This window comes from Neolamprologus brichardi, chromosome 13, assembly GCF_056152115.1.
Source record: "Neolamprologus brichardi isolate AB-2024 chromosome 13, ASM5615211v1, whole genome shotgun sequence".
In the NCBI taxonomy this organism is placed as follows: Eukaryota; Metazoa; Chordata; class Actinopteri; order Cichliformes; family Cichlidae; genus Neolamprologus; species Neolamprologus brichardi.
Window position 1 is genome coordinate 688,447 of NC_142116.1, and position 27,894 is coordinate 716,340.

At 46.0% G+C, this 27,894-nt stretch overlaps 3 protein-coding genes across 3 annotated transcripts; 1 reads left to right on the forward strand and 2 right to left on the reverse strand.

Annotated features, from left to right (window-relative positions):
* Positions 1 to 1,195: 1,195 nt before the first annotated feature.
* shld2 (shieldin complex subunit 2) lies at positions 1,196 to 12,284 on the forward strand. Its single transcript, XM_087849907.1, has 9 exons — positions 1,196 to 3,412; positions 4,601 to 4,768; positions 5,022 to 5,761; positions 7,379 to 7,529; positions 7,746 to 7,853; positions 9,448 to 9,657; positions 9,752 to 9,995; positions 10,101 to 10,216; positions 11,978 to 12,284. Exons 2-9 carry the CDS (start codon positions 4,609 to 4,611, stop codon positions 12,157 to 12,159), a joined length of 1,911 nt encoding a protein of 636 aa, XP_087706033.1. The 5' UTR covers positions 1,196 to 3,412; positions 4,601 to 4,608; the 3' UTR covers positions 12,160 to 12,284.
* A 3,732-nt stretch (positions 12,285 to 16,016) lies between these two features.
* On the reverse strand, positions 16,017 to 19,226 carry LOC148099814 (uncharacterized). The gene is made up of 4 exons (XM_087849657.1): positions 19,075 to 19,226; positions 17,210 to 17,524; positions 16,967 to 17,101; positions 16,017 to 16,513 (listed from the first exon to the last, which is right to left on the reverse strand). The coding sequence occupies exons 1-4, from the start codon at positions 19,109 to 19,111 to the stop codon at positions 16,464 to 16,466; spliced, it is 537 nt and encodes a 178-aa protein (XP_087705783.1). The 5' UTR covers positions 19,112 to 19,226; the 3' UTR covers positions 16,017 to 16,463.
* A 2,647-nt stretch (positions 19,227 to 21,873) lies between these two features.
* Positions 21,874 to 23,455, reverse strand: LOC148099815 (uncharacterized). The gene is made up of 3 exons (XM_087849658.1): positions 23,301 to 23,455; positions 22,358 to 22,654; positions 21,874 to 22,230 (listed from the first exon to the last, which is right to left on the reverse strand). Exons 1-3 carry the CDS (start codon positions 23,335 to 23,337, stop codon positions 22,178 to 22,180), a joined length of 387 nt encoding a protein of 128 aa, XP_087705784.1. The 5' UTR covers positions 23,338 to 23,455; the 3' UTR covers positions 21,874 to 22,177.
* Positions 23,456 to 27,894: the final 4,439 nt, after the last annotated feature.

Genomic DNA, 27,894 nt, shown 5'->3' on the forward strand with positions numbered 1-27,894 from the left:
CAGATTTCAGCCATTTTCTCCTGATACAGTGGTCCCTCGTTTATCGCGGGTGTTACGTTCCAAAATAACCCGCGAAGTAGCCAACTTTAGTTTTTTAAAATTATTATAGGTGTTTTAAGGCTGTAAAACCCCTCACTACAGGCTTTATATACTTTTCTCAGATACACATGAACCTTTTCACACTTTCCCCTCTTGTTTAAACACTCTCAAACTTCATAGAAAAAAAGTCCAGTGTTGTAGAATGAAACCAAATTGAGGGTACAAAACGACATTTTTTGTGTTTGTTGGGGAGAAAACTTACAAACACACAGTCCAGCAGTTCAGAGTTACACTGTAGGATCGAAGATTTACATACATTTGACAAGCTGAACGCATTCTGTACTGTACAGGAGACACGGATTGATTGATAATGGTCTACAGTCGATCAGGGCGCAGAACACAATGCGCTGTAAAAAACAAAAACAAACAAACAAAAAACCCAGCATGCAAAACTGCACAAAAAACGTATGTGAAAGTGCAGAAGTGCGAGCAGTAGTTCAGTCCAGCGCTCCCCAACATAAGGGTCAGGCTCCTGCTAAAGGTCTCCAGCTAAATCTGTGGGGTCGTCACACTTATGATTTTTCTGTTCAGATTTTCTGACCTTTCTGCAGCTCACAGACACTTATTTGAAAACAAGTCCAGAGTAGAAATGTCAGCGTTTTACTCTAACTTCAGTTTGAGCATCGATTTAAAAAACATCGAAGAGAAATTAAAGCAAAATCCACAGAACCAAAAAGGCGAAAAGTGAAAGTGATGGATGTTTGCATCACATGTGGCCAACAGGTTACTTTTTGTTCACGAGCTCAGGTTTGACCACGTCTACACGCTCACTTTACACTGTTCTTACTTCTTTAGTGACGTGCTGATGTCAGCATGCGACATGCTGACAATCAATCTGGCCAATGCGGAAACAGTGGGGTTTAGGGAGGCGGACCTCAAGTAGACGCTAAAACACGTTTGTTAGAGAAAGGGCTGAATATCACAAAGACTGTACATAAAAGACGGACTCTATTTTTAAAGCATTTTACACTCCATTTGTGTCCTGTTGTTGATGTTTTATTTGTTCTTTTGTTTTGGCTACCATGATATTGTCCATAGCAACACTAACTTCAAAGCAAAGCTCTCCAGAGAGTAGTTCGGTGTTCTGAAAGGATAATTGGAGGTGAGCTTCCCTCCCTCCAGGACATCTACAGGAAGTGCTGCCTGAGGAAAGCGGGGAGGATCATCGAGGACTCGAGTCACCGCAGCCATAAACTGTTCAGACTGCTTCCATCAGGAAGGAGGTTCTGCAGCATCCGGTCCCGAACCAGCAGACTGAGAGAAGCTTTTTCCATCAGGCCATCAGACTGCTGAACACTTCATAGACACACACACACACACACACGTAGACATACATATTTAGTATACACATTCAGTAATATGCATACACTCTTATATTGTACTTATATTTATTCATATAATTCTCAGATTTAGCCATTCTTATATTTGCTTGTTCTTATGTTATTGTTCTTTGCACACCTCTGTTGCTTGTGAAGCTCGCACACAAGAATTTCACTCACATGTACCAGTGTACCTGCACATGTGATGTGACGATAGAAGTGATTTGATGTTGTGCTTAGGGGAAGTGGGGAGCTGGAGGTTGCCATTTGAACACACCCACTGGTAAAATGCTGCCACCTGGTGGTGAACGTTGTAGTTAACTTCAGAAGGGAGTGATTAGGAAACGTGGTTTTAAGCAATCACTTAAACTTCAGACAGTAAACTTAAGTGAGACAGCTTTACAACGTGCTTTATGCAATCTTAGTTTAGCAAATGTTAGAACAAAACTCTGAAAAAGTCACTATGAAACCCAGGACTGTGTGAACACAACATTTACACGATAAGTAAATATTGTCAGTGCAGATTCCTGTTTACAAAAACATTGTCTGAAGATGATTTTACAGTGTTAGGGACAAACCCCAGCTCAGATGCTATCAGCCAATCAGATACTGGCTCATCATATATTTGTTCCCTCATTTTTCTACTGCTGGTTAGGATGTATGCATGGCGTTATTTCAGTGCCTCTATTCTGAGCACACACTTCTGAGCACTTTTGCAAACCTCATTTGGGTTTTGGAAGAAATGCATTCTGGGATATTTGCCTGGGTTTGGCTACAGTAGCTAGCGAGCTGATTGGAGACCAAAACAGCCAATCAGAATTTTTGCATCCAAGTCTGTGATTGGTTGGTTTTGTGGCACAAATATAACGGTGTACAGAGAGTCGAGCGCAGGAAGCAGAGATGTTGAGAGCGACACGCTGAGAGCAGGTGTGCAGACGTCTGTGAGCACAGAGATCTGAGCGAGAGAAACGCCAACAGCTGAGCCAGAGGGGCTGTTATTGTGTTTGTACGTGGATAGTCGCAAACACTGTAATTCATTTCTTGCACGCAGAAATTAATTTTGTTCACTCAAATTAAACTTTTGCTTGCTCAAAATAACTTTCTCCACAACACGCAACATTTGTGCAATTTTTTTACGTGCGCTCAGAGTAGAGGCACTAAAATGACGCCATAGTAATGTACCTCTGACACCACGAGTGGGCGGTAATGTGTCCATAAAACAATTATTCACAAGACTGTGGCTCACTCACAAAGTTAACCCATAATTAACAAACTAAATGCTAACGCTACCCAAGCTAAAGGCAGCTCAATGCGAAATGCAATGAACACGATGATGCTTAGACTATGTTGCCCCCTGCTGGACATCAGAGAGAATGCAGGTTTAAACCACTCAGAAGGTCAGAGAGGGAGCGCGCTCAGCTTTGCTTTGACTCGCTGAAAGAGCAGGCTTACAGTACCTGAGTGACCTGGAGGGACGACAGGGAGAAGCTCTATGGAGAGATCGAGGTCCGGAGCTTCAGTCAAAGGTGGACATGGAAGACGCTTTGATGGAAATGCTGTTTGAAGAGTTCGCTCCATGACTCAGCCATGATTTCTAAAGAAAACGCTGCAGCTGGAGGTCAGACAGAGAAGCGTTAAAAATGACGTCTCAACGTCTTAAAGGTTAGAAGACAAAGTGTCTGAGGCGCTTTACAGAGGGCTGAGCAATGAGGTCAAACAGCTGGAGGTGTTGGACGTTCAAATCCAGGAGCAGCACAGAGCTCTGCTCTGCGAGGAAGGAGAAACATGAGCGAGAAGATGGTCGACGAGATCTCCAAGAAGCTCAGTGTCCAGCTGCAGGGTGAAACCCCAGAAGAAGAAACGCTGGAGGACCAAAACAAAGTGCAGGAACATCAGTCACTGAAGGAAGAAGAGAACACGATACCCGTGTGAGGAAGAGGAGACTGCACGAGCTCCGAGCGATGCGATCCTACGGGAGGAGCGTGAGTCTGCAGGTAAACCAGACACAGGAAGAGACGCCAGCAGGAAAATGCTGTCGGCCATGTTTGGCTTCAGCTGCTAACTGAGCAAATAAAAAAAGAACGTCATTAAAAATGGCTTTATTATGAAAGGGCATTTCCTGTCTGTGTTTTCTCCAGTTCCAGGCCAGAGTGAAATTCTAGGATTTGAATTGGATGTTGCTGATTGGCAGGTGTCTGCAGTCTGAGCACGTCACCGTTTTCTGTTGTGTGAATCAGAAAATGAACGTGAGGTCGTTACGGTTACTCGGTGTGGGGGAGTGGCTGCGGCGTCAGGTGCTGCAGCGTGCTCACCTTTGACCCCGATGCTAAAACAGAAGCTGTCGGTCTGGATTCAAAGTGATTTTAGTGCTTTTGAAGGCTGCGGGTCTAAAACGTGTCTGCGCCTCTGCAAACCTTCACCGATGGGTGACCCTCCCCCGGCGTCTCGCGCTCTGATTGGTGGAGCTGCTGCAGGGCTGTTTACGGCCCTGTTATTGTTCCCAGCTGTGAAACACACCATCCGTGTTTCTGCTCGCTCATTGTTGTGTAACTTGTTATTGAGTTTGAGAGACGTTTCAGTCCTAACGAAGCTTCGCAGACGTCCTGACTTCCTGTCAGAGTCCAGACTTTCTGCAGGTCTCACAGTCTGAGTCTCACAGACGGGTCATTTAATCAATATTTTGTTGGTAAAACTTATTTATTATTGTTTACTTTTTGTGCTTCTGTGCATTGAGCTGATTTAGCTCCAGAATAAAGTGCATCATTTTACGTTTTCTTTAGATTGAGAGAATTAAACATTTTCATCATTAAATATCTTCTTTTAGCCCAAATCAATACTGACTTTATGAGAGAGAAACACTGCTGACAACTAGTTTTCAGAAGTTTAATTATTTGAAGGACTTTTTAAGGAAAAACAACAAATCACAGCAGTTTGCAGGAACACTGGACCAGGTGACCACAGTTGTTGATGCTGACTCACGTTTCCTTTTTTCAGCCCCGTTTTGAAGGAAATGCACCAAATTTATATAACTGAATGCTTTTTATTTTTCACAGTCATTTTACGAGTGGAGCTCTTATTTTGAAAGGCTCTGTGCAGCAGCTGATGATTAATCGGTCACTTGTGAAAAAGCATCCATGCATGCATTTAGAGTGAAGTGGTTAAACGTCCGTCCGCCTCTCCAGCAGGGAGCATGTGCGACCAGAGAAAGATCCACGTCTTCCTCGGGGCTCCTCCGCCCGCCCGCAGCCCAGCCTCAGAGCCCGGAGCCGGGTTAGAGGAAGGCGATCGTGCTCCTGCTCGCTGGAGACACCTGGAGCTCACCTGGAGGGACGGGCAGCTCAGACCTGCAGGTGAGGCGTTCAGGGACCAAACGGGGGGGAGGAGCACTCACTGCTGCTTTGGTCTTATTAACTGAGCTGTAAACGTGCAGGCAGCCACAGGCCATGGCTGTGAGGATGCTTTGTGTCTCTTTATGGGCTGCAGGTAACTTTTAAAACTCACCTGTTAGATTTAGTGATCAGGATCACTCAGGAGGCAGAATCGTCGACGCTTCTGTGAACGTCAGACTAAGAAAAATAATCCAGGACGTTTGTAATTTTTCAGGTGATCCTGGAAATGAGAGCGGAGAGGCGAGTGTACACCGTGATCCCACAATCACTGAAGGCGATCGGACAGGAAACAGAGACGCACAGGAAGGAGAGACAGGAAGTCTGAAGGAGGATCTGTTTCAGGAGTCAGACGCCGGACGGGACGATCAGCCATCAGCTTCGGTCCACGAGTACCTGGACCGCTGTTTCCCTGCCGCCCAACCGGATCATCGAAAACCTGAACAACCGCCAGCCGCCGCACCTCTTTCCTCACAGACTCATTACCTCGCCACCTGGACTCTGAGCCAGGCGTTGATCCTGAGACGCAGTGTCCAATCAGCATCCAGCCCAGAGAAAACCCCGCCCAAACACACCCAAACGCCCCCCTCCGTCTCGTCCAGCACCCCAGAGCTCTTCAGCCCAGCGACGCCATCGCCTGCAGCCTCTGCCGAGCTCTTCAGTCACCCCCGTCTGACCCCGAGAGTGGAGGAAGGCGGTGTTGTCCTTGAGGCCACCACCGACGGGGTCCTCTGTTCTCAAGAGTCCACAGCTAACGCCAAGTCCCCCGCCAAGTCCCCCGCCGAGTCCCCCGCCAAGTCCCCCGCCGAGTCCCCCAGCAGCAAAAAAGCCAGAATCTCCCCACAGTCACCTGACAGAGGTGCCACCACCACACTCCTGGCCCGATGTGACAAACCAGGCGTGCGGTACTCAGTTCTGGTGGCGGCGGTTCACCCCTGTCACCTGAAGGAAGTCAAGGTGAGTCCAGGTGTGTTTCCAGGTAACACCGGTTTGTACCACAACGTGCTACAGTGGGATAATGCAGCGTCCAGTTTAAGGTCAAAGGAAGAGAAAGAAATGTATGATGGGAGCAACAGCTCAGCAAAGAAACCATGTTTGGTTAGAAAGAAATGAAACATAAACACCTGGATAAAGACATGAATTCTAATCATGAGCACGAAATGTTTTAAACTCTACTTTCTCTGATATGAGGTAACTTTAGTGACCAGTTTAGGACAACCTCTGGAAAGCAGTGATGCTCTGGTCAGTAACTGGTAACAGCAGGGTAGGGACCAGAAACATGAAGGATGATGTCATGACCATGTAGAGGTTTGTATATAAAGAAAAGAAAGCGAGCACGAGCCCTGCAGAGCAGGACGGTGACTGTCAGGCTCGTCAGTGACGACCAGTGTTGGTCAAGTTACTTGAAAAAAGTAATCAGTAACTAATTACTGATTACTTCCCCAAAAAAGTAATCCCGTTACTTTACTGATTACTTATTTTCAAAAGTAATTAATTACTTAGTTACTTAATTACTTTTTAAAAACACGATTTACAACCTGAATAGGTGATAAAGTGATAGATCTTTCAGCCCAATTCTACTTTTTCTGCATAATCATACAAAATGTAATCAAATGGAAAAGTCTCTTTTTAAAACTTGTTTTATTAGTTTTAATCTTTTAACTTTATGCATCAAGCAAACATTTAATTATCTGCAACATTCTCTGACTGGAAGAAATTAGTTTAACATTTAAACCTATTTCCTGCACATTCCAGCACATAAAATAAAATATTTTGTGTGTGTTTACACTCAGTCTTTCAAATAGATGCAAGTAAAACACAGCAGAAAATAAATAAAGTCAAAGACTAGCGGTCCTGTTGCTCTATTTTCACCTGTAAAGCAGGAGTGGGGTAGGCGGAGGGTTACCCTGGTGCAGGTGTGCAGCGGTCAGTGGAAGAATCCGCGAGTTTCTCTGTGAGTTTCCCATTACGTCGTAGCTACTCGGTGCTTGTTTGGAAGTTTAGGGTTTTTTTCTCTGTAAAAAGAAGTTTTCTTCCCACGCACAACGGACACTAATGTTTTTGTCACTTTTTATGGAATCAAACTCAAAGTAAGGTCAGTACTTCCACGCTTTAAACGCTGCACGCTCATACTCTCTCTGCACTCGATATATGATCCATTGTTGATCTGCACACAGCTGTTGTCACGAACGTCGCACTCGCTTACGTCACTGTCATGAGACATTCTCGCAAAAAATCACGGTTTTAGTAACGCAGTAACGCAGCGTTCCTACGGGAAAGTAATGGTAATCTAATTACTGTTTTTGCAATAGTAATCCCTTACTTTACTCGTTACTTGAAAAAGTAATCAGATTACAGTAACGCGTTACTTCTCTGGTGACGACTGCTGAAAGACGGCGTGGTCGAGCATAAAGGGCGGTGTCATCAGCATACAGGTGAACAGACGTGAGCTCGAGCCCTGAGGTACACCTTTAGTGATAGAGGGGGGCGGAGCTTAGACTAAACTCTATCCATCTGCTGCTGAAATATGTCTGATGGTCAAAAACTCCACGAATGTTTGTTTCATGTCTGCAGGTGAAGTCGGGGCCGTCGGCGGGCGCCTCTGTGCCTTTAGCGTCTATTGTAGTGACAGACCAATCTGGCGTTGAGATGAAGGTGGTGCTATGGCGGCGGGCTGCATTCTGGGCGTTGACTGTAGGTCCTGGAGACGCTCTGCTCATCACAGGTACAAACAGCTGGTTTAGTTTGAACGCGATGCTCTGTGTCAGGGATGAAGAAATCTGCCGTCTTCCTCCCACCTTGGCCTGGCAGCTTTGTCCATCTTTAATTTACAGTCTGCAACTTTTCTTCATAAATGGGCGGGGCTGTCACCTTCAGATGGTCGCCGCCCTGCCATGAGGCGAGTTGTGTCCACGTGCGTGAGCTCTGTGTGTTTTGTCAGCGCTGCAGGTGAACGAGGACAGGTGGAGAGGCGAGACGGTGCTGCAGTCGACCTTCAGCAGCAAACTGCTCAACGTGGGACAGATCACTTCCTCCTCTTCACCACCAGGTAAGCCGAGCCTTCGTCCAATCACGTGCCTCCAAAGCTGACCTGCTTCAGTTCCCTCTCTCTCTCTGTAGTTTCCCAGCAGGTTAATGCTCGCTCTCTCAGGTGTCTGTGCAGCTTTCTCCGAGAGCGCCGCCCCCTCTTGCTGTCTCTGCCACGCCGCCCCCCTCAAGACCTGAACCGCCTCCCCTACGCCACCCTGAGGTCACTGAGGGCAAACGCACTGGTCCACGCCCTGCTGCGAGTCACGCATACACACATCAGCCCAGGTGAGTCTCACCTTACCTGTGCTGCTCTTATTGAAGCTCTGAGTGTTTCAGCAGTCGAGTCGAGTCTGTGATGTCGATTATTTAAGTCGCCTGAACTGTTCGCTGCACGCTGTTTTTCAGAGTGGCGTGCTGAGGCGGAGTCTCGCAGCAGGTCGGCGGTTCAGCTGAATGCTGTCCTGACTGTGGAGCAGCCGGAGGACCAGCAGGGGGCGGTGTTACTGTGGGGAGCAGCTGTGGACTGGCTGCCTCGCTTCAGAGACAAAGGTAGACGTCCATCTTTGATGTACAGCCTTTGTTCGGGAACAAAGGCTGTACATCAAAGATGGACACAGCTGTCGCCAGACCCCACTGTGTGGTGAAATCTCACTTACACTCTGGTGTCTGTGGGACGAGTACTGCAGTACTTCTACTGTCGGGACGAGTACTGCAGTACTTCTACTGTAGGGACGAGGGCTGCAGTACTTCTACTGTAGGGACGAGGGCTGCAGTACTTCTACTGTAGGGACGAGGGCTGCAGTACTTCTACTGTCGGGACGAGTGCTGCAGTACTTCTACTGTAGGGACGAGTGCTGCAGTACTTCTACTGTAGGGACGAGTGCTGCAGTACTTCTACTGTAGGGACGAGTGCTGCAGTACTTCTACTGTAGGGACGAGGGCTGCAGTACTTCTACTGTAGGGACGAGTGCTGCAGTACTTCTACTGTAGGGACGAGGGCTGCAGTACTTCTACTGTAGGGACGAGGGCTGCAGTACTTCTACTGTCGGGACGAGTACTGCAGTACTTCTACTGTAGGGACGAGGGCTGCAGTACTTCTACTGTAGGGACGAGGGCTGCAGTACTTCTACTGTCGGGACGAGTACTGCAGTACTTCTACTGTAGGGACGAGGGCTGCAGTACTTCTACTGTAGGGACGAGGGCTGCAGTACTTCTACTGTAGGGACGAGGGCTGCAGTACTTCTACTGTCGGGACGAGTACTGCAGTACTTCTACTGTAGGGACGAGGGCTGCAGTACTTCTACTGTAGGGACGAGGGCTGCAGTACTTCTACTGTCGGGACGAGGGCTGCAGTACTTCTACTGTAGGGACGAGGGCTGCAGTACTTCTGCTGTAGGGACGAGTACTGCAGTACTTCTACTGTAGGGACGAGGGCTGCAGTACTGCAGTACTTCTGCTGTCGGCCTTCGGACGCTCTCACATGTAGCACAGCTGCTGAGAGGACGTCTGACCTGCTTCTAGCACCAAACTAACAAACGGTCACTTTAGCTTCCAGCTTTACTTTAAGAGTTTGTTGCTGTGAATCACACCAACAGGAAATCTCGTCTTCTCAGGGGCTGTTTGGGACTTCCGTGTCCTCCTGGTAAGGGAGGGTCTGACCTCTGACCTTCTGGAGCTGCACTCCACCCCCTGGAGCACCGTTCAGACCGTGGACCCGGCTGACCGCCGAGTGCAGGACTTCCTCCGGACACGACGGTGCCAGAAAGGAACCAGCGGCACTCCGGAGCTGGACTTGGACACGCTGCTGTCGCAGAAGTACAGCGGTGAGCGAAACTACGAAACCTCGCCTGAAACGTCCTCAGCAGATTTATCACCGTGTTTAAGGAGCCGCGAATGTTTTCTTCTCCGCTCCATCAGGTGACGCGGAGCTCGGAGTCCAGGTCATCACCTTCTGCTTTCAGGATGCGCCGGCTTCCCAGAATGCACCTCAGCCCGTCCTGGACGGCTCCACGTCACGGGAAGGCATCACGGCGGCGCTGAGCGGTGACATCACTTACACCGGCTGTGGGCGCTGCTCTGCAGAGCTCGACACAGACGCCAACGACATCTACAGGCCGTGTTACCCCTGCCTGCCCCGCACCGCTGTACGCCGCTACTACAGGTACTGATGACATCATCGGATGATTAAATATAAAAATAAATAAATGAATACAAGTTTCAGAGCCTCACAGATTAAAACACCAGCATGTGTTGGTGTGTTTTTCAGACCAGGTGTGCTGACAGTGAGTGGGCGGGGCTCCATCCAGGTGTGTGTTCAGGTACCTCCTGATCCTCTGCAGAAGATCCTCAAGGCTCCGCCCGATAAACTCCATCGTAGCTCAGGTGAGACGGTCGTTCAAAGAGTGAAGCTTTATTCCAAGCAGGCAGCACAGGCGTGACCCACAAGCCGCCGCCACAGCTGGGTCGGCGTCCAACCACAGAGCCCGACCTCCTCATCGGTTTCTCTGCTGCTGTCGGCAGCGCCGATGCAGAGCGATGGAACATCTCCGACTGGCTGAAGGAGCTCAGCTTCCTCAGGAATCAGCTCGATGTGGATGGCGAGGTTATCACACTCCTCCACCACATCCTCCAACTTCACCATCTCTCTGGTCAAAGCAGATGAAGCACAAACACATCCACTAGTAATCAGTCCTCCTTCTCCTGCCCGTCACTAACCCAGAGTGTGTCTGCTGGTGTCGACCACTTCCTCTGACAGGTGAGCTGAGGCCTGTGCTAATACAGTACACGTAAATCTCACTGAGCAGCTGTCTCACCTGGCTCAGCCCTGCAAAGGTGAGTCCAGTCCAACCGTCTGAGGGCAGGAGGAGCTGCAGTTACAGAAACTGTCCAGCAGAGGGAGTCGCTGCACAGGAAACCTGCTGGAAAATGATGAATATGCAGGACAGTCAGAGGATGTTGATTCAGCTGAACATCCTGGCTTCTTAGAAGTCATTTAATCATTGTAATGACACAGTGTTGGTGAAAAACATGGATTTCCTGTGTCATCTGCATTCCTGAAACAAGTTCCTGCACAGACGTAAATGTGTGAAACAGCCTGAAGTTCGCAGATCTTAATGAGTGGCTGTGCTTCCCTCATGAATGACTCCAACATGACTGCTCGTTCCTGTCAGCGAGACGATTATAAAAGGAAAACAAAGGTCAGCCGTGGAACATGTCAAAGTCTCTAAAACGGGAAACGCACAAGAAGACCAATCCAAACCAGCGGGATAGAAACGGAGCTCGGAGTGGGTATAGAGGAGCCATGGTGGACCATGGGTGGATGCATGGGTGGATGCATGGGTGGATGCATGGCTGAATCGGGGTCTGTTAAAGCTCTTCTTCAGAGTCTGGCGCTCAGATTGAACATTTCAAGTGAAACGGGAATAAAATGGTGATGAGGCTCCATCCTCCATCTTTTCCATGGTGGAACCGACTTCATCGTTATAAAAGCTCAGAGCTGCACCGTGATGATGACATCATCGTTAGTCATACAAATTCTACTTTTGAGGTGTTTGATGAAGCCAGGGTGTTAAAATAGTTTAGTAATAATAATGATACATTTTATTTATGGCCTCCTTGAAGACCCTCGAGGTCACCTTACAATAATATATCAACAGTAGCAGCAATACAATAAAATATAGCAACATGAAATGTAAACAAACAGTGTTGTTGGTTTGGGTCAAAGAAAGAAAGCTGAGTGAGCATCCTGGTGATTTCCTGTAACTGCTGTCACGTGTGCACGTCCCGCGGCCGGCTGAACGTGCACGCACAGACTCAGAGTCATGAGGCCCTAAAGGCAGCGCGAGGTAGAAAATGTCTGTAACCCAAAACATAGGATCCGTTTATATCGCCTGTTTCCTCTTTCTGCACTTGTTGTAGTGCAGTTTGCTCGTGTCTGTGGTAACTGCACTTTTTAGGTTACAGTACACTGAGCAGCAGAATATCAGTCTCAGGGGGAGGAGTCAGAGGAGGGAGGAGTCAGAGGGAGGAATCAGGGGGAGGAGTCACAGGAGGGAGGAGTCAGAGGGAGTTCACAAGGAGTTCTTGGTCAGATCCTTCTTGTGATTCTCGGCTCATCCTGTCTGCATCTGTTTTGTTCCTCAGCTCCGGGGTCGGAGGTGAAACACATCCAGGTGGCAGCAGAGAGGATCCACACCCTCCTCTCCCTCCCGAGGAAGACCTTCATCGCCACCATCAGAAGCAACTTCCTGTGCGATGAGAACAGCATCCCCATCAGTCAGGACTTCACGCTGCTGGACCTTCAGTTCCTCCCTGAACCCCGCTGACCTCACAGTGACTGCACACCTGATGGCAGCTTTGGGATCTGTCCTGAGGACAGGTGTGACATAAGTAAAGAACAGGGCGGGGCTTATCAGAGGTCAAAGGTCAATAAAAACTCATTTTCAATGTTTCAGTGATGTTTTCATGTTTCACATTGATACCTACCAATGATAAGTACCCTATATTCTGGAGAGACAGGATCCAATCCAAATGAAGTTGCGTGGAACGCGGGACGAGTCCTGCTCGCCCCCGTTACTCTTCAAAACGGGACAAAATGTCGACACTGTCAGCAGGAAGAGGAGAGGCTTTGTACAGCGTGTAGAGCAGCTGTCACCAGTAGAAACACAACAAACATCTATACTTCAGTTTGGATTTAGTCTGCTTTCATCTGGTCAATTCAAACTAAAGAGAATTAGATGATTAAACTCAAACTAAATCAAAACTTTCTTTCTTTGACTAAAGTCCAGCTGGGATAAGCACATTTACTCAGGGCCTCCCTGATGCTGTGTCAGTGGGGATGGTGTTCGCTCTGTGTTGTGGCGTCCTGATGACGCCCAGTTTGTGCTCCAGTGGATGATGAGAGTCAGACCATAGATACTGACCCGTATGTGTAGGTTTACACGTCAGCTTGTAAATGTCCCCGTTACTACGGGGCGCCGTTTGTAACGGCAACATTTTTCCACATGTAGCTCAAAACCTCAAAAACATGTTTTTTCAAGTCATTTTTTACAACATTTAGTAAAATATTTGTAACTTTTCATATTTAAGTTATAAGCACAATGTTAAATGGACGCAAAGTAGTTGGTGCCTGTCGTGGTGGAGCCACCAAGCTGAAGAAGGAGTTAGTCTGTGGGTCTCACAGGTATCGACAGGCCAAGCGGAACGCAACGCGGGCGGTGGCGGAAGCAAAAACTCGGGTGTGGGAGGAGTTCGGAGAGGCTATGGAAAAAGATTTTCGGACTGCCTCGAAGAGATTCTGGCAAACCGTCATTCTGGCAAAACTGTCGGGCGGTGGAAGGAATACTTCGAGGACCTCCTTAATCCCACTGACACGTCTTCTGTGGCGGAAGCAGAGTCTGGGGATGACCCGCCAATATCTGGGGGCGAGGTCACTGAGGCAGTTAAACAACGTCTTCGTAGCAGAGCCCCCGAGTTCCTGAAGGCTCAGGATGTTGTAGGGCTGTCCTGGTTGAACACTTCTCTGCAATGTTACGTGGGGATCAGGGGCAGTACCCCTGGATGCCAGACTGGGGTGGTGGTTCCCATCTTTAAGAAGGGGAGCGGAGGGTGTGTTCCAACTACAGGGGGATCACACTCCTCAGCCTCCCTGGGAAAGTCTGTGGCAGCGTGCTGGAGAGGAGAGTTCATCTGTTAGTCAAACCTCAGATACAGGAGGAACAATGCAGTTTTCGTTCTGGTTGCAAAACACTGGACCAGCTAAATCTCACAGTCTAAGAAGGCTAACCTGCCACTGATATTAATGATCATAAACTGACCTCCCAGCCCATTGTTCCTTCAGTGCGCTGGTTTCAGTCATTGTGCAAATGTCCTGTTTATAAGATTGAAACCTGCAGTCAGCTGAGACTGAAGACGTCACCTGGATGATGACGAAACGTTTCTCCCACTGAAAACGTCCAGAGGAACAGAATCGACCTTTTTGGACACACAATATCTAGACTAGGGCAGGGCGATATGACCAAAAATATTTATCACGATATATATTTGAAAATTTGTGATAACGATATAACTGATGAGATAATTGACACGAGACAAAATACTTTACAACTCCACAACTTTATTAGTGCAAAAAACCATCAATGTATTTTCACTTAAATAAGCAGCTGTTTTTTATCTGCATTAAAGTTATATAAAATGTAACAGTGCAAATTCCTCGCTGACAGTTTAACCAAAAGGCATTTCCAGTGGAAACTGGCCGACATATCCTCAGCATAACCATGTATAATATCCACAACACTTAAAAAGAGGTTATACACACACAATACGGTAACATTATGTTGAAGCACAGTACGTATCACTCCGCGAGGCTCCGCCTACGATAGCCGTAATGCTCCGACAATCCATCAAGCGGTGCAGCTTCGTAGCTTAGCAAAGTCGTACTGAAACATTTGACAGATTTTCGAGCGCCGTGCACATAAAATCGTTTCGAGGTCAGTAAACACAACCAGAGTTCATACATAAGGCACACGGGATTATAAGGGGCTCTGTCGACTTTCAGAAAAATCAAAGGATGATTTTAAGTGTGACGTATTTTCCAAACAACACGGTAATAACGACGGCCCGCTAGCATGCGCTACCAAAAATAGTGCTTTGTTGTGTATCTGACGGACGAAAGCTAAACCAGTTCCACACCAGTGAAGCTGCATTTTTACAAACCAGTTCAGGTTCATCGTTTCATTCAACGATCCACTTTCGCTCTTCTCATTCTGTGTCGCCGCCATGTGTATGTAAACATAGGCAGTGCGCATGCGCGTTTACCCATATTCTATTTTATATTTCATTTTCCTATCGTTGCCCAAAATTACACCAGTATTACCGTGAACGGTATAATATAGCCCAGCCCTAATCTAGACATCTGCAGAGAAACACATTTCTTCATTGTCTCCTTTGTTCTTTTAATCCTGGACCTGCATCATCCAGTAATCTCATGCTGAGCTACTCTGTCTGAAACAAGCTGCTTTAGCTTAGCTCTCACTTAAATATTTAAAACCGGTCAGAGCAGCACGCTCTGTTTTGCGTAACCATTTTTAAATCCCGGTAGCTCTGCAACTAGCGCAATAATTTTTTTCTGCATATGAAACCGGAGGAGTTGTACTTACATCTTATGCCATCAGCTTGTCCTCGGTCACAGTTTCCTTCCACATATAGCTTTGCAAAAACTGCATAAAAAGCACTTGCAGCAACAAAAACATAATATTCCAGAAACACGCTTTGCTGATCCGATCAGCTGTTCATAACACTTCCTACGTTGGAATAGACGTCAGCGCGAACTTTTGCATGTCCGCCATTACGTGCCCGAAACCGGAAGTGACGTCATTTTCGCGGAAATCTAGTTTTTGTTGTTTTTTTTTTACTATCAGGGCCTCATGAGCCTATACTGGTGTTTTTAAAAGTTATGTTTGACTTTATGACTTTCTGTGTGGTTTCTGGGATGCTTAGGACTCATATTGCACTGCTGGAAATAGTTTATTTTGATGCATATGCTGCTTTTTTGCAAATTTGCATTATAATATTTATTTTTGTTTTTCCTGCAGTGTATAAAAATTGGTGTATTTCAAAAACAAAACTATGAAGACACTCAAAATAAATTTCCTGTGGTGGGAAACTATTTTGTGCAACTTTTTTGTATTTACAGTTTTGAGGGATAAGCCTCTTAAATTTCTCTAACTAGAAATATATGTTAAAAAAACAAAAACGATTTTACATTTTTTTGTAGTTTATTGCACTTCTTTGCAATTTATGTAATTACTATGCACTTAATGCAGACATATTATTAAAATTTGGGCTATAATGGTTGTATTGATGTATAGCAACTTGAGATGCTCCCAAAAATGGCTCCACAGCATGTAAACATATAATATAAGCTCTGGCGGACTTGGTTCTATGGTCGGTCTTAAAGGGTTAAATATTGAAACAGTATAAAAACATTGAGGCTGCAGAGCTGACAGTTGTTCAGACGTCACTGCTGCTCCCAGTGTTTCATCGAAGCATTTTAATGCCTTTGTCTTATTTCTGTGACGTTTACATTTGGGTTTGAAATGTTATTTAAATGATTGAGTTTATAATGAATCAAAGTGTATGTCAACATAAGGAAAAACATCAGAAGTAAATGGAAAAACCCACATTTTCATAAATTGCCATCAATTTTTATTTAATTGTTTGTTATGACAGTATTTATTTCAAATTGCTTTTATTGATTTTCAATGATCATATATTGAAATATCTATGTGTAAGATTTTTATTTTTCTTAAAATTAAAACTAATATATGCTTTAAAACATCCGGCATGGAGTTTACGAGAAGCTTCTATGAGACAAAATACTGACAAACTGACCAAAAGAAGGAAAAGTCCAGTAAAACATTTAGATTGATTCATTCATAACATCTTTGCTGGTGCAAAACACAGAAAACACGGTGAGTAAAACACGGTGAGTAAAACACGGTGAATAAAGGCTGATGATGCATTAAAATCTTTAGTTCTGTGCAAAACTGAAGATCAGAGAAAATGTGGGCGCTCTCGTCCTTCTGGATCTTCTCTGAGTGGTTTGGTGGAAGTCGGGTTTTCTTTTGCTTCAGTTCCCTTTCAGCTCTTCTCCCAGCTCGAACAGATCCTCCATCAGATCTGAGACAAACCAAGGAGACAGAGGATGGGTTACGAACTCTAAACAGATTATACGTGAGTCTGAGCTGCTGACGTCAGTCGGAGGTTCACTAAACACAACTTAAACCAGTGAGTGATGAAGGCGTAAAGTCATACTTAAACCAAAAACATGTGTGTGAATATATCTGCTTTGGATTTCTGGCCTCATGCAGAATCCCAGTACCTAAAAACCCTTCAACTTTTATTAAGGCTTCCTGTGAATGGCTGACTTCAGGAAGCCTGCTGAGGGGCAAAAACTGGTGCTTGCAGCGAGCAGCCTGCAGCTGATCCTTTCTTTTGTCACTCCTCTGCTGAGGCATGAAGTCTTCCTGACATGTTTTCTTTTAGCAACAACTTCCTGACTTTAAGCCTTCATGGCTTCATCTTCAGTGAGCGGACAGCTGAGCACCAACAGGAGGCTCTCTTTACCCCTACCTCTGCCTGCTGTGGCTCCTTCCTGTCCTACAGGTGCAGCTGATCCTCCACTTCCTCCTGCACCTCCTTCCATCGTCGGTCCCACGCTCCCTCCTGCACCTCCTCCCATCGTCGGTCCCACGCTCCCTCCTGCACCTCCTTCCATCGTCGGTCCCACGCTCCCTCCTGCACCTCCTCCCATCGTCGGTCCCACGCTCCCTCCTGCACCTCCTCCCATCGTCGGTCCCACGCTCCCTCCTGCACCTCCTCCCATCGTCGGCCCCACGCTGCCTCCTGCACCTCCTCCCATCGTCGGTCCCACGCTCCCTCCTGTAGTTCCCGGTAAATTCCCTTCGGGTACTGGTTTCTTGCCCCCACTACCATCTTTGTTGGGCACATTTGGGAGGGGCGCTCCTTTATCATCTTTGTCCTTATTTTTGTTCTTGTTGCCTCCAAACATGGAGAAGATGCCGCCTCCTCCTCCTCCTCCTCCTCCTCCGCCTCCTCCTCCTTTCTTCTCACCTTTGTTCTTGTTGGCTGAGTTCAGAGCTCCCTTCACTGCCCCCTCCACCAAGCTACCTGCTCAGAAAAAACAAACACTTTAGGTTCAAAAACATCTGGATCTCCACTTCCCACCTTCTCTGCAGCTTAGTTTTCCAACACATTTTCCTCATTTAATGTTTTGAAGGCTCTGAGGAGGAACTCAGTAACGTTCCCAAAGATTCACCCAGAGCTGAGATCCAACAGCTGTCTCAGACTCTGCAGGCCTCAGTAAAGGTTCATGAAGCCATACTTGTCCATCAAATGTGGGTTGTTTGGAGGGCTGCAGGAGAAATATTCTTCTCTCTAACACGGCAGCTCAGCTGCTTCTGAACAAACACCAAAGTGCAGATGTTTGCCATCATGCACAGCAGCACGAGGAAACAAACAGCTCAGAGCAGCTGTGAGCAGCGTGATGATCTGAGTGCACCACGAGCTCCTCTCTACACCAAAGTATTCTAGAGTCGGCGTGAGGCCGTCTGTCTCGCAGACAAAGCTCTGAGCGCAGCTGCAAACCTGCGACAGCACGTCTGCAGGGAGCTGCTGCAGAGCTCAGAGCTGAGCATGAATGAAAAGCTGAATGTGCTGAAGCGACGCTGTAAAGAGGACACAGCACATGTTTACATAATGAAACGCAGCAGGGAGTCACATGTCTGCTTATCAGTTCGTCACCTTGGCGATCTCTCGCTGGACGACATTTTCTTTTTACAGCGCCACCCTGTGCTGCCGTTTGGTATCTAACATTACAGGACACAACAGACACCTGCAACTAATTGCTGCTGAATCAGGGGGCGGAGTCAGTGTGCTGTAGTTCCTGTCAAATAAATGCTGACACGATGCAACGCGTCACACTTTTGTTCTTCTGAGGCTGTATCGACTCATTCTAGACCCGATAATGACCAGATGACCTCACCTCCTCCTCCTCCTCCTCCTCTGGTGGTCACTCAGCCGTGCCCCAGGGCTTCACCTAAGAGGTGCCCGGGAGGAACCCGTGTTATGACGTGGACAAGTGGCCCCTCCCAAATGACTGACTCCTCACACAGACGGGTTTTTCAGTTTTTCTAGCAACTCCTCAGCTCTGACTCGTCCCTGACGAGGGGGGCGTGGCACTCGCATCACAGGTACGATCAGTTAACAGGTCAGGTATGCATAGTTAACAATCATTAATAAATGCTTAAACACATAACTTGATCAAGTTAATTTAATCTGAAAAGGGGAATATTAACTAAAACTGCAGCCTTCTCACCTGCACCAGGTGAAGCAGGAAACCTGAACAAAAGGACGTAAAAATGAACAAAAACTAAAGAAAATATGAGCGTTTTTTTCTTGAAATACGCAGAATAAACCTGCCTCTCTGAGCCTGCTCCTAACAACAAAGCAACAAAACTGACCAAAGGAGCCAAAGAGGAGGTGAAGCCCGGCAGGAAGGAGCTGCTCTGACCAGTCTCACCAACAACAAAGGCTGCGAAGATCTCAGATTTTACTATGAAACATCACTTCCTCTTTAAATGTCTGCAGGAGAAGAGTTTATGCGCCAGTTTCACTGTTTCGAATCAGACCATAAACGGGTGGTTCGGTTTTTTACTCACCCGCTTTTTGGCCGGCTATCTGTGCGAGGTTGTCCATCTCTGCGGCGTTTCTGTCTCTGAGGCGCAGTCAGCTGTGCTTTAAGTTCAGCTGTCAGGTGAGAGCGCGGCCGGCGACGCCCCTCAGGTGGCTCAGCTGAGGAATCGGGTGTGTCTGCGGAGCAGCCCGACCTGTTCCACCGGCTCATTCATCGTTCACAGAAGTGCTCTCCTCCTCTGTACTGACGTTACTTCGTATGTTTCTGTGCATCGAAGTAAACACGAGCCAACACAAACGCCCATCACTGAATGTGAGCTCAAAGTGTATGAACGGTGACTCACCTGAAAACAAAAGCAAAGTCAGTGAGTATTTCTATGATACTTTCTACTTCTACTCTATTTCTGCTCTGATGCTCAGATGTTATTTGTAGTCTGTAGCAGTGCACGTGCACAGTACACAATGTGCACGTGCTCCCCTGTAAAATAACAAATCTGACCCTAGAATAAAACTAGTTCATGCATTTATTACTTCCAGGCTGGACGACTGTAATTCATTATTATCAGGAAGTCCTAAAAACTCACTGAAAAGCCTTCAGCTAATCCAAAATGCTGCAGCAAGAGTCCTGACAGGGACTAGAAAGAGAGAGCAGATTTCTCCTGTTTTGGCTTCCTGTTAAATCCAGAATTCAAAATCCTGCTCCTCACACACAAGGTCTTAAATAATCAGGCCCCATCTTATCTTAATGACCTTGTAGTACCATATTACCCTATTAGAGCACTTCGCTCTCGCTCTGCAGGCCTACTTGTTGTTCCTAGAGTATTTAAAAGTAGAATGGGAGGCAGAGCCTTCAGTTTTCAGGCCCCTCTTCTGTGGAACCAGCTTCCAGTTTGGATTCAGGAGACAGACACTATCTCTACTTTTAAGATTAGGCTTCAAACTTTCCTTTTTGCTAAAGCATATAGTTAGGGCTGGACCAGGTGACCCTGAATCCTCCCTTAGTTATGCTGCAATAGACGTAGGCTGCCGGGGGATTCCCATGATGCATTGAGTTTTTCCTTTCCAGTCACCTTTCTCACTCACTATGTGTTAACAGACCTCTCTGCATTGAATCATATCTGTTATTAACCTCTGTCTCTCTTCCACAGCATGTCTTTATCCTGTCTTCCTTCTCTCACCCCAACCAATCACAGCAGATGGCCCCGCCCCTCCCTGAGCCTGGTTCTGCTGGAGGTTTCTTCCTGTTAAAAGGGAGTTTTTCCTTCCCACTGTCGCCAAAGTGCTGCTCATAGGGGGTCATATGATCGTTGGGTTTTTCTCTGTATCTATGAAGCACCTTGAGGCGACTTTTGTTGTGATTTGGCGCTGATCAGTAGTTTTGTCTCGCCAGGGCGGAGCTCACTGTGGGTTCACGCCCCTCTGGCCTCATCAGTGCAGCCAGCATTTAAGCTGGGGAGTGACTTCTACTCATCGCGGGATCGTAGTGTGTGACTCGCGTCAGTGCAGCCTAGTTCAGAGTTCATCTCGCAGCTCAGCACATTCCTTCTAACGTTTCTTCTTTAGATCCTGGACCCGCCCTGGTGCTCCCTGAGTGGATTCCTGCTTTGAGTGTTTGGAGAGAGACTGATCACGAGTGGAGAGTGTCTGAAGAGGCGCTACCTGGATTCCCTGTCACAGTTTTGTGGATAGCACCTCCCCCATAAATGCCCACTGTGTGCCTCTGAGCGAATCGTGACACTTAGAGCAAAATGTCACCTCTGTAATATTCTTGATATTTATAATTGAGCTATTTGCTCATATTAGAGCTATGCTTATATTTTTGTAATATATTGTATTATTTAATGAGTTCGGTCTGTTACTGCTATTGTCTTAACATCCTTATGGATTATTAAAGTATTCTGATACCATTTAATTCAAAGCTTAAGTTGATTATTATTTTCCAGCTGCTTGTAATTAATTAAGTCATCAGCATCTGCAGCGATCTGATCCTGTAACGTCTGTAACTCTGATGGGATTAAAGTTTGGAATCTATTATTTCACTTTAGAGTGTGTTTATGTTTATTTTCATCACTTTCTCACTATCAGTGGATTAATAATCACTTCTATGCACATTCTCTCCTTACTTCATTCTAATTTTAATGATAATAATTATTTATTAAAATATCAAATACTTCATTATTTTGTTATTTATTCTATTTGAATATTAACAGTAATTTATAAATGTATTTCATAATTAATTTTTTTTGTTATACATCTAATTTATGTATTACATATATTCACGACCCCCCATCAGGTCACAGAAAGGTCATTGATTGGTCACCTGTGTCACAGGTAGACGGTCATACCAAACAGTACCTGTGCAACGTTTCAGTTATTTTCTCCTCACGTTTAGTTCATAGAAATGAATTATTTATGTGATGAGACTCAGAGACTCTGTTTGACCAGAGTAATAATTCCACAGAACTGATTTATTAATTTCATTTATTCAAGGACAACCAAACCACGAACATGTATTTAAAGTGTATTTAAGTTCAAGCATTTTAGTTTTTATTACCCAACAATCATATGACCCCCTATGAGCAGCACTTTGGCGACAGTGGGAAGGAAAAACTCCCTTTTAACAGGAAGAAACCTCCAGCAGAACCAGGCTCAGGGAGGGACGGGGCCATCTGCTGTGATTGGTTGGATTGATCCATGTTAATGCTGACAGCTATAATAATAACAAATGATTAAATGCTGATTATTAGAGATAGTTGATCATATTTAAGATCGAAGCATTAATCAATGGCAGGACTTCTTTGAGCAGTTTTGTAGGAATGGGGTCTAAAAGACACGTTGATGGTTTGGAGGAAGTAATTATTGAAGATAACTCAGATCAGTTGGAGAAAAAGAGTCTAACTAACATCAATGGTACTGAGAGTAGCTGTTGATAATATTACATCTGTGGGATGATTATTGGTCATTTTTCCTCTGATGGTTTGTGGCCATTTCCTTTCCAGCTCACGAGTTATCTGCCTGAAGCTGCGCGTTTCTGAAATGATGGATAAAAACGTGGATTTTTTTTGAGTCTTTATTCAGGAGTGGGAGTTGTTTCCTCGGAGGTCGGGATGTGCTTTACAGCTTCCTGCTTTAGTTTCCTTCAGATGTTTCTTCAGCCAATTCGAAAAGATCATCCAGCAAATCTGAGAAGAACCAAAAGTGAGAAGTTACAAATGAATCAGCGGCACAGCTGGTACACTTCCAAGGTTGCCATAAACAAAGAGGCCTCAGTGTGACGGAGCGATGTGCAGTCCTGCTCCTCATACGTACCTCCATCGTTGGCAGAAGCACTTTGTGGTTTTTCTTCTCCTTCCATCGCTGCTCCGCCTCCACCGCCAGCTTCAGGGAGCGGTCCTTCAGCGAAGAGACCCTTGAATCCGGACTTCCGCTCCTCCTCATCCTCTCTGTTGAAGAGTCCTCCTTTGCCGTCGCCCTTGTCCACCTTCTTTTTGTCCTTGTCGCCTCCCGTCCGTGAGAAGATTCCTCCTCCACCTTTCTTCTTATTCTTGTCTTTGTCTTTGTTCCCTAAATGCAGAGCACCCTTCACCGCACCCTCCACCGCATCTCCTGTACGAAAAGCACAACACCAGCATGGGTTTAAAATAACGGGTATACGACGTTCTTTCCTGTACTTCCACTTCCTGCTCCTCTTCCTCAGTTTCCTTTATAGCTGCAGAATCAGCTGTTGTCCCACTGCGACTCGTATAAAAGCTTTATGGATGTTAAACCAGGTAACTATTAATACTGATAATCAGTAATAATCACCTCAGCCGAACCCAACGAGAGTAATTTTCCAGCTCCGGAGGCCATCTTTGAAAAGATGATGTGTATCGTACTGGTTTAGGTTGTCCAGTCTGGACTTTGTCATGTAAGCTGTAAAAGTATTTTTCACACTTTGAAATCTGAGACAACAGCTTGAACATGAAAATATCAAAACTGTTGAAGATAAACGAATTAAACGGTCGTTTGTGTTTCTCACATCAGAGTGAATCAGCGTCTGTGATGTCTGAGTATTAAGAAAAAAGCTGTCGAGTCCAGTATTTGAGCGCACACTGAAAGAGTTGTTACTGTTGTCTGTGCAGCAGCTCCACTAAAAAAACTCAAGTTTCCACCTGACTGCAGCTCCGCCTGCTCCACCAATCACAGCAGGAGCAGAAAAACGAATCAGCTTCACTTCTTTTCCATTTATCATTATTACTGTTTTTGCACTCACCCACTTTCTTCCCGACAATCCCGGCCAGTGTGTCCATGTCTGTGATTTTCTGTGTTGCTGTGAGGAAACGTTTCCCTTCTCAGGCAGGTGGAGGCGAGACTGGAGGCGGTGACACCTTCAGGTGTTTGCAGACCAGCTCGACCTGTTCCACCTGCTGTGACCTCACAGAAATGTGAAACACAGAGTGGATCTGACAGCTGCTGTTTGTTGTGCTTCGGTTTCGTGCATTCGTTTGGAGCAGTGGTGTCCCAGCAGGACGAATCTGTCCTCTCCCCGCGTCCCGCAGCCCCCGCGTCCCGCAGCCCCCGCGTCCCGCAGTCCCCGCGTCCCGCAGCCCCCGCGTCCCGCAGTCCCCGCGTCCCGCAGCCCCCGCGTCCCGCAGTCCCCGTCACAGACATTTTACTCTTTTACTTTACAGCCAACTGTTTTTTGCCAATGCTTTATTTTTCATTCACATTTGAAGCCTGTAGATCCCAACAGGTAACCATTTCCCACACAGCTCTTTTCAGCGGATTTCTTAGATATGTGACATCCACACGTGATTGTCCTGCGTGTAAACACACGATTTATAGAAGATGATGCAGAACATAAACAGAATATATGAAGTATTTAAAATGAGCTCAAAGTTAAACACCTGCAGCAGAATTAATATTTTTACCTTTAATATTTCACCATCATCATCATCGTTTATTCGTATAGCACTTTAAAAACACACCAGGCAGACCAAAGCTGTGTCAGTTTCCTAAAGAGTTAAAAGCCGGGAATAAAATAGGTTTTCAATCTGGATTTAAAGATGACGCTTGTCTAACATTAAGGGGAAGCATCGGAGCTGCAATTGAGAACCCTGGTTCTCCCGAGTTTTGGCCGCGACATAGGTACCGACAGCTGCTCAGCTGAACGCCACGAGCGAGCAGGAACACGACAGGAGCCGGGGTCACCGGCCGGGGTCTGAAGGACTCAGGGAGTTTGAATAAGCATGTGTATTTTTGGTGCTGCTGCCCTTTGTTTCCATGTGTTTGTGTACAGATGGGTGTGTGTGACAGAGCACCGGTTCTTCAGGCCTGGTGGGTGTGTCTGCCAGGTGCCAGGTTTAACCGTGTGACTGAGCGCGCCTCGACGTTGGGTTGTTGCGCGAGACTCCACGTCGGCCTTCTAGCTTAGTTAAAGTCTGTGAGTGTGCGTCTACTGGCATTAAGAAGCGTGGACCACTGGAGGGCAGCGAGCACACGGTGTGCGGACACACGGGAGTGGCGAGCACGGACTTTTGAGAAGAAGACACGACACGGGAGCGCACGGGATATATTGTCATTTTGCTGCACTGTAAACAAACACGCTGCTCAGCATAAAGAGTCCAGGGTCCTCATCCCCACAGTCTGCCACACAGACCATGACAGCCAGACCATTTAAACATTTACAAACCAATAAAAAAAGACTTTAAACGAACCCTAAAGTCAATGGGAGCCAATGTAAAGAATCCAGAACCAGAGTGTGATTGAATTTTCTACTACCGGTTAAAAATTGTGCTGCTGCACTTTGCACTAACTGCAGGCGTGACAGAGTGCGCGATCCAACCCCTGTTAAAAGGGAATTACAATAGTCCAGACGTGAGGTGATAAAAGCATGAATAAGAGAAAGGAAGGCTTGACCTTCGACAGGCGTCTGAGGTGATAAAAAGCTGATTTTAACATTTACATGACCATCGAAGTGCGGAGTCAAATTTAACACCAAGATTAGTGATCGAACTTCTCAGATGGGAGGTCAAAACACCAAACATCTGGAGAATCAGTAGAACGATGCGGGCCAAATAAATTTGTTTCCGAATTGCAATCATTAAAATATAGAAAATTATTTGCCGTCCATGATTTGACATCACTAAGACAGTCGAGCAGAGATTGACATGTGGAGGTATCCAAATGACTAAAAGGTGAGTAAAGCTGACAGTCATCGGCATACAAACGAAATGACACTCAGTGTTTACGAAAAATCGCACCAACAGGGAGCAAACACAGCGAGAAAAATAACGGCCCGAGGATAGATCCCTGGGGGACACCCCGAAGCAGAGGGGCCACGGAGGGCCAGCTTAACACAAAAACTCCTTTTGGAAAGATTTGCTTTTATCCACGACAACGCCAAATCAAAAATTCCCACACAGGGGTGTAAGCAGGAGATCAGCAGGTCGTGGTCCACTGTGTCAAATGCAGCTGTCATGTCCAATAACACAAGCACAGCATATTTACCAGGATCAGTCGCAACAAGAATGTCATTCATGGCTTTAACGAGAGACCGTGAAAGGGCTTAAAACCGGATCGGAAGATTTCAGACAGCTGCGAGTCATTCAAGTAGTCCAACAGCTGGGTATGTACAATCCTCTACAGGGTCTTACTTAATAATTGAAGCTTGGAGAAAGGTCTAAAATTCGACATAACAGAATTATCAAGGCCACGTTTCTTAACTAAGGGATATGTGACTGCATGTTTAAACCCACTAGGAACTTGACTGGTTAACAGACTAGCATTGATAATACTCTAGATGTAAGGTCCAATGGTAGGAAATACCTTTTGGAGAAAGCGGGGAGTAACAACATCGTTCAGGGAACCACGGGTTTTAGCATGAAGCACCAACTCCTCTAAATCAAGCAGAGAAATTGGTGCAAAGGCAGAGAACAGGCTTGAGCAAGGAGCATGCATGGCCGGATCAACAATAGTTGGGGTCGGAGGCCTCAGGCGAGCAATCTTGTCCTCAAAAAAGGTAATAAACTTATTGCACATAGCCTCAGAGGACGGGAAAAGGTCGTAACGCTCCATGTTAAGTGCAGAATTTATAGTATTGTATAAAAGATGAGGGTTATGTGACTTGGTTAACTGCCCTCTGATAAGCTTTCCAGCTAATTTTTAGGGCTTCCAGACAGACATGCGATCTATCTTTTTTCCACTGTCTTCCTACATTGTCTCCTAATTGCTTGGGTACGATCAGTAACCATGGACTAGTCTTAGGTTTACATTTTCCTAGCCTCAAAGGGGCAACAACATCCAGCACAGATTTACAGGAAAAGTCAAAATACAAAAGTAGGTCATCTGCGGTGGATAACTCAGGAGGATAAGACATGAATTTGACAAATAATATGGAAAACTTTTCGGCACGATAACATCGAACAGGTTCAGCCCGATTTGCCAAAGCTTTGGAAGGAGCAATATCAAATAAAATAGGCATATGGTCTTCGACATGTTCATTGCAAAGAGATAAACCATATAAAACTAAGTCCAGTGTGTGACCACGTTCTTGAGTGGCACCACTAACAGATTGGACAAAATTAAAAGAGTTCACTAACACTCCATGTTATGTTTCGGGGCCGATAAACAATCGCACATAACAACGAAGGCGAGTGGCCCAGTTCGCACAAACAGAGTTCAAAGCTGGTGAGATGATGGGAATCGCTGCGTCAAGACTAAATGAGCCTTAAAAACAGCAGCAAGCCTCCACGACCAGAAGCTCTCAGAACATTAAAAAATAGAGCTGCCTGTTGTGCAGTTAGTTTCCCAAACACGGTATCCATGGTTACAGTTTTAGACTGATGTGGCCAAAGCCTAGCATAGCTGTAACGTTATTGTGACACATGTTATGAGTGAACTTGATTTTAAGTGACTTACAGGTTTCTTTGAAAAATACTTTCTTATATCCAGCTTCTTCCTCTTTGCTGCCGTCCTCCTCTCCTCCTCGCAGCAGTGTTGCCAACTCCTCAGTAAGGAAAATCGCTATTGGCTGTCCTAAAAGTCGCTAGAAGTCGCTAAATGACGTCATCGCCTAATTTGCATAATTGGTCATGCTAATGTAATTGTAACCTATGTTGTTGGAGAGAGAAATAACATCGTGGAAGAGACATAAAGTGAGTAAAAAACGTCCTAAATGCATTTAGAGTTTATTTAGAACTACAAATTAAATTTATTTTAGCAATTATTGTTTTTTTAATGTCACAATTCCAACCCTGCTCCTTTACCCGGGCTTGGACCGGCAAAAGTGACCCGAAATAGGCACTCTGGTGGAGTTACTTTGTGTGTGTGTGTTTATAAGTAGTTTTAAACCTGATCCACAAAACAGCATAAGAGTAAAAGAAGAACTGACTGCGTTACAGCACCCGCTGCTTGTTGAGAGTAAAAGCGATATGCGCTTTCACGTCTTTTTTTTAGCGACGGGGTCTGAAAACTCGCTAAATATAGCGACAAAGTCGCGAAGTTGGCAACACTGCGTCACAGCGCAGGTTTGCCGCTGCTGAAACTAAACAGAGCTCCCTGAAAGGCTCAGCCAATCACATTGGCCATATTTGTCACATGACGCAGGACTCCAGTAGAGGACGTAATTTAACTCTTTCTGCTCCGCTGGGTGAATGAGACGCTGACAGATCGTTTTTTTTCTTGTTTATCTTTACTCGAAGACATCAAATTATTGGTGGGGACACGCCCCTTCCGTCCACGCCAAATCTACGCCCTTGCTGTGACGTAATCAGCCTACAGATGCAGCCTCAGGAGGATGCAGACCCTGATTTGGGACACTGCTTAAATCTGACTAAACAAGACCGACAAAATAAAGCAGGAAGTAA

Bases quoted from the DNA above. Each gene is read 5' to 3' on its own strand.
- LOC148099814 (XM_087849657.1), bottom strand. From the start codon at position 19,111: ATGGACAACCTCGCACAGATAGCCGGCCAAAAAGCGG. The intron at 17,525-19,074 runs GTGAGTAAAAAA...TTTTCTGAGCAG, and splicing joins GATAGCCGGCCAAAAAGCGG to GTAGCTTGGTGGAGGGGGCA. The intron at 17,102-17,209 runs GTGCAGGAGGGA...CGATGGAAGGAG, and splicing joins GGGGCCGACGATGGGAGGAG to GTGCAGGAGGGAGCGTGGGA.
- shld2 (XM_087849907.1), top strand. From the start codon at position 4,609: ATGTGCGACCAGAGAAAGATCCACGTCTTCCTCGGGGCTCCTCCGCCC. The intron at 7,530-7,745 runs GTACAAACAGCT...GTGTTTTGTCAG, and splicing joins AGACGCTCTGCTCATCACAG to CGCTGCAGGTGAACGAGGAC. The intron at 7,854-9,447 runs GTAAGCCGAGCC...TCGTCTTCTCAG, and splicing joins TTCCTCCTCTTCACCACCAG to GGGCTGTTTGGGACTTCCGT.
- LOC148099815 (XM_087849658.1), bottom strand. From the start codon at position 23,337: ATGGACACACTGGCCGGGATTGTCGGGAAGAAAGTGG. The intron at 22,655-23,300 runs GTGAGTGCAAAA...CTTTTCGTACAG, and splicing joins GATTGTCGGGAAGAAAGTGG to GAGATGCGGTGGAGGGTGCG. The intron at 22,231-22,357 runs GTACGTATGAGG...GGTTCTTCTCAG, and splicing joins TGCTTCTGCCAACGATGGAG to ATTTGCTGGATGATCTTTTC.